The sequence below is a fragment of the Stylophora pistillata genome, chromosome 11, assembly GCF_964205215.1.
Source record: "Stylophora pistillata chromosome 11, jaStyPist1.2, whole genome shotgun sequence".
Taxonomy (NCBI): Eukaryota; Metazoa; Cnidaria; class Anthozoa; order Scleractinia; family Pocilloporidae; genus Stylophora; species Stylophora pistillata.
In genome coordinates this window covers 10,822,286-10,826,725 of record NC_142529.1, presented here as the reverse complement: position 1 = coordinate 10,826,725, position 4,440 = coordinate 10,822,286, and the positions used below count along the sequence as shown (strand labels likewise).

Sequence of the window (4,440 nt, the reverse complement as noted above, 5' to 3'; positions counted from 1 at the left end):
CTGTCTTTGACAGCTGTTTAATGATTTTCTTAGCAGTAAACGCGAATTTACGTCTGTAAACATCAGATCGTAGGCGCTCACGCGAGCACACGCAATTATCAACGATAGCTATAACAGATCATGAGCAAATGTCGATCTTCTAGAATCCAGATTTTTAAATGCGCGAGAACGGGCGTGGAAATTGCTAAACTCACGAAAGCTATTGCATGAAAACATGTCCGGTGACCCCTTCTTTTTATTGTTCCAATATGATAATAACGTCGAAAGGAATCATCAAAAAAAAATAGAAATTTCTACGGAAGTAAATTTGCGATGTATGAAAATTGCCTCTTTTCTAGAATTTCTGAAATTCCGCTCCGTAGAATTTTTTAAAAATCTTTGTGCATTTTCCTTTTCAAGTGCCAAAAGCGATCACTGAAAAAAAATCACGGGTCACCGGGTTAGTTTTCGAATTACTTAAGCCACAAGCTAAAAAATGCGTTTGAATAAGCCTATAAAAGCGTTGCCATGGAAACTGCTAGAGACGAAATGACACCTATTTTTGGATAACCAATGATTATATAATTCAACGTCATAAAAGTGTTCAACTGGCCTTGGTAAGTCTTTCTGTTGTATTCTTTGAAAGTTACAAACCATCAAAAAGATGAAAACTAGTACCAACCACCTTAAATGTCGTTTTACAAAGGGCGAGAAACGATCCCTTTTAATTCAGATAAACTTTCATAAATTGATAGGATAGTGATTGAACGTTGATATCAACTGTAAGAATTCGAGCCATTTCAACCATCACCAGCCTTGTCAAACTGAAAATCAAAAGTTCTAGCTTGCTTTGCTGTTTGGTCAAAAAATGAATTCTTAACAATCTTTCCATAACAACAAACATATGAAACATATGTGTGAACTGCGGTTATGAGACGTATATGAGAACGATCCTTCGCAGTAAAGCACTATTTGAGCAATAGTGAAAATCAGACCTGAAAAAAATTTTTCAGGCCTGTACGGGATTCGAACCACTGACCTCTGCGATACTAGTGCAGCGCTCTACCAATTGAGCTAACAAGCCAACTGGGAGCAGGCCATCAAATTAATTCGATATAAACCCGTGGATGATAAATCAAACAACAACAAACATATGAAACATATGTGTGAACTGCGGTTATGAGACGTATATGAGAAATCTTTCCATAAGTAAAACTAATCAAAGTTAATGAGCCACGCTCAACCAGGATGCATTGTGGAGGTAGTGTCCTTTCTCTGTATTTTCTATTGCAACCTTTTATGACATCGTTTTGTATCGGACTAAACTTAGAAACGGAATAGCAACAAGAGCAAGATATGACGCCTGCAAACCATTTCCTACAACTGATTTTTCATTCTCTATTTGCTCTTCTCCATTTGACAACAAATTCAGACAACAAATTCATTATAATTGTCCTGGCTAATGACAATTCAGCCAACATTAGCCCACAAGACCTTAGATTCAATTTCTTTTATTCCCAAAGAATAGCTCACAAGAAGATGAGAAAATATTTTCTTATCAAGCAAGCTTTCACTCATGCACATGTACATGTATAAAGGTGACTGAATTCCCATTGCTACAATTTACTTCGGAGAGTAACGTTTAGTACTGCGTCATTCGCAGCGCCCGTGAGCAAGAAAAAATCCTGTTTTCTGATTGGCTACCCGAGCGAGCAAGATGGGCTCTTACCCGCTCGGGATTGCCTGCATTGATCCCGCGCATGAAAATAATAGAATTAAAACCTCACAATTCTTGGACAATTTCGGCGATGGAAACGCAAAAAGCAGCAGAAGATAGTCAAAACAAAGAAAACAGAAACGACCCTCTTGAGTTTGGTGTGCTACAAACACAGTTGGCTTTCTTTCCCGGCTCTCGAAGAATGCGCACAAGATTTGTGGTTTCCTGTCCGCGATTTTAACTTTCAGCTGATAGTTTTTGCCAAGTTTACTTTTCGTGAAAGCTTTAATTTAAGCAGAGGCAAGTTTAAACAGAGGCAATAGACACAAAGTTGGTAAAAGGAAAAGTGTCTCGCGAGTAAAAAAGGAATAGCTGAACGGCACTTCAACAAGTTTACACAGCTCAATGTTGTTGTCTTTCGATTTTGCTACTTTTGTCATACTACTGGGCCGAGTTGTTCAAAGCTGAGCTAAGATAACCCAGGGTTAATGTGAAATTTGATATCAGGTCTGAAAGCTTTAACAGAAAAATCAGTTTAATTCCATTGTCTACAATTTGATGATTAAATACTCTAAAAAGAATGGGGAAAATTGTTCAAAAACGGCTTTTGAACAGAGAAATATGGAAACCGGGATTAAAATTTAATCGGTTAGCGCTAATTGGCCTTTGAACAAATGGGCCCTGACTTTTATCTCGCTGAAAAGGTGCCGGAAAATGTTAGAAATGGTTTGCAAACTTTAGGAAATTTTGAGGACAATCTGTCAGCCAAAGTTATTATTTGTCGATAGACCAGCCAGCCAATAGGGGTTTTATTTCTTTTATAATTGTACCTTCCGATTACTTTTCGTTTAGCGCATTGATAGCAAATATTGTTGATTTTTTTTGTACTTTCTGGAGCAGCATTCTTAAATTAGTTTTTTAATGACACTACCACTGGAGTTTGGTTTTCTTCCATTTAAAGCGATTAAGATGAAAAAGTGAAATTCTTGAGCTGGCTTTTTTTCTGCCGGCTTTATTTCTTTTTGACGGAAATAATGCGAGGACAATCATCATGATAACCGTTCGGCGATTCTGTTCCACGTGACGTAAAGAAGCCAATAGATTCGCGTTAACCTGAATAGTTTGATGCATTCTGGGATTGTCACGAATTCAATTTTTCGTTCACTGAGTAACATCGCAGGCTTGAACTTTTTTAATTTCGGTTTGCTGATAACGATTCAAGTTTAAACTTCACAAAAATGATATGGACAATTCTAAGTACCTTAAGTTGATCCAGATAAATAAGGATTGTTTATCGCCTTTTAAGAAAGATCTAACAGAGGTCTGTATATTTGCCTTCCTCGCTATCCATAGAGTTTGATCAACTTTGTTACGTTTTTCATGCCGGCATGCATACTTTGTAAGGTAGCTCTTCCAGTTACGTATCAAAGACAGCAACGGCCATCACACTTTTATCGTGGAATGATTCAAAATGATGTCATGTTACCATTAAAACTTTACGTCTTACTGAAAGATCTAAAATTGAAATTTCTTAACCTAATAACAAGTTTTGGTGAATGCCATCTTTAAGAAACAAAAATAGTGCCTGTCTTTTACATAAAACAAAAAACATCTGGAAGGAAATTTCCGGGGTGAAATTTTGCAATAAAAACTTCAGTGGTAATTGTAGCTGTCCCTTTTAATGGTTAATGGCTAATGGCATCTTTATAGAGTAAAGTGAACATCTTTACAGCTATTCTGGGGCCTTGTGGAGAAACAAACAAAACTATAATTTCCAATTTCCAAACAATCGATCCCTCTTTTGGTCCTAATGATAATAATAATATTAATGATAGTAATAATAATAATAATAATAATTAACTGCTGCCAAGGAAAGGGATGCTGAGGAACTGAAAGCAAAGAGATGGCAAGGACGTTTGTTAACTGAGAGGTGGGAGGATCAGGAAGTTGGAGATGAATGCTTTTCTTGGATGAGCGAGTGGAAGACTGCGCCGACTCACACATAGCGGGACTGCAGGAACTATATCAGCATTTCTTACCAACGAAAGTCTACCAATAGAAAAAGACAGGGACTCACACGAGTGAGGATGTGAAGTGTCGCATGTGTGGTAAGGCCGCTCAAACGCAAGCGCACGTGCTAGGAGGTTGTGGAGCGTTAGCCCAGTCTAAATACATGACTCAGCATAACGCGGCACTTAATGTAATTTTCTACGAACTCTTGAAAGACCTAGACTTGGTGACAACAGTACCACCGTGGTACCCTCAGAACATGCCGAAGCCACTTTACGAGAACAAGAGAGGAAAGACACTCTGGGACATACCACGATATGCAGAACACGCGGAGGTGAGAAGCAACAGGATAGACTATACGGTTATAGACAAGAAGAAAAAGAAAGTAGTGTTACTTGAAATGAGCTGTCCATGGATCAGTAATAGAGAGATCAAATATGCAGAGAAGACGAACAAGTGCGCCCCGCTGCGGTACGAATTAAGAAGGAGATACCCAGAGTACAAGATTGAGCAGCATAACATCATAATAGACGCACTTGGAGGGAGCTCGCGAAGGGTCAGGGAAAGCATACGCCAACTGGTTGGAAGCGGCCGATGTCATTCACTGCTAAGGAACATGCAGAAAGCCGTAGTCTCTAGCTCCCTTAAATATAACATCGCCAGGACTTTCAAGGTCCTATCGGACTAAGGGCAACACGCCGCCCTGTTCGCCTAATGGATAGTGCGCTGGTTCA

The 4,440-nt window shown here is 38.8% G+C and overlaps 1 protein-coding gene across 1 annotated transcript; it reads left to right on the top strand.

Annotated features, from left to right (window-relative positions):
- Positions 1-3,638: 3,638 nt before the first annotated feature.
- On the top strand, positions 3,639-4,440 carry LOC111347702 (uncharacterized). The gene has a single exon (XM_022954920.2). The coding sequence runs from the start codon at positions 3,798-3,800 to the stop codon at positions 4,392-4,394; it is 597 nt and encodes a 198-aa protein (XP_022810655.1). The 5' UTR covers positions 3,639-3,797; the 3' UTR covers positions 4,395-4,440.

Coding starts and splice junctions, on each gene's coding strand:
- LOC111347702 (XM_022954920.2), top strand. CDS start 3,798: ATGTGTGGTAAGGCCGCTCAAACGCAAGCGCACGTGCTAGGAGGTTGT.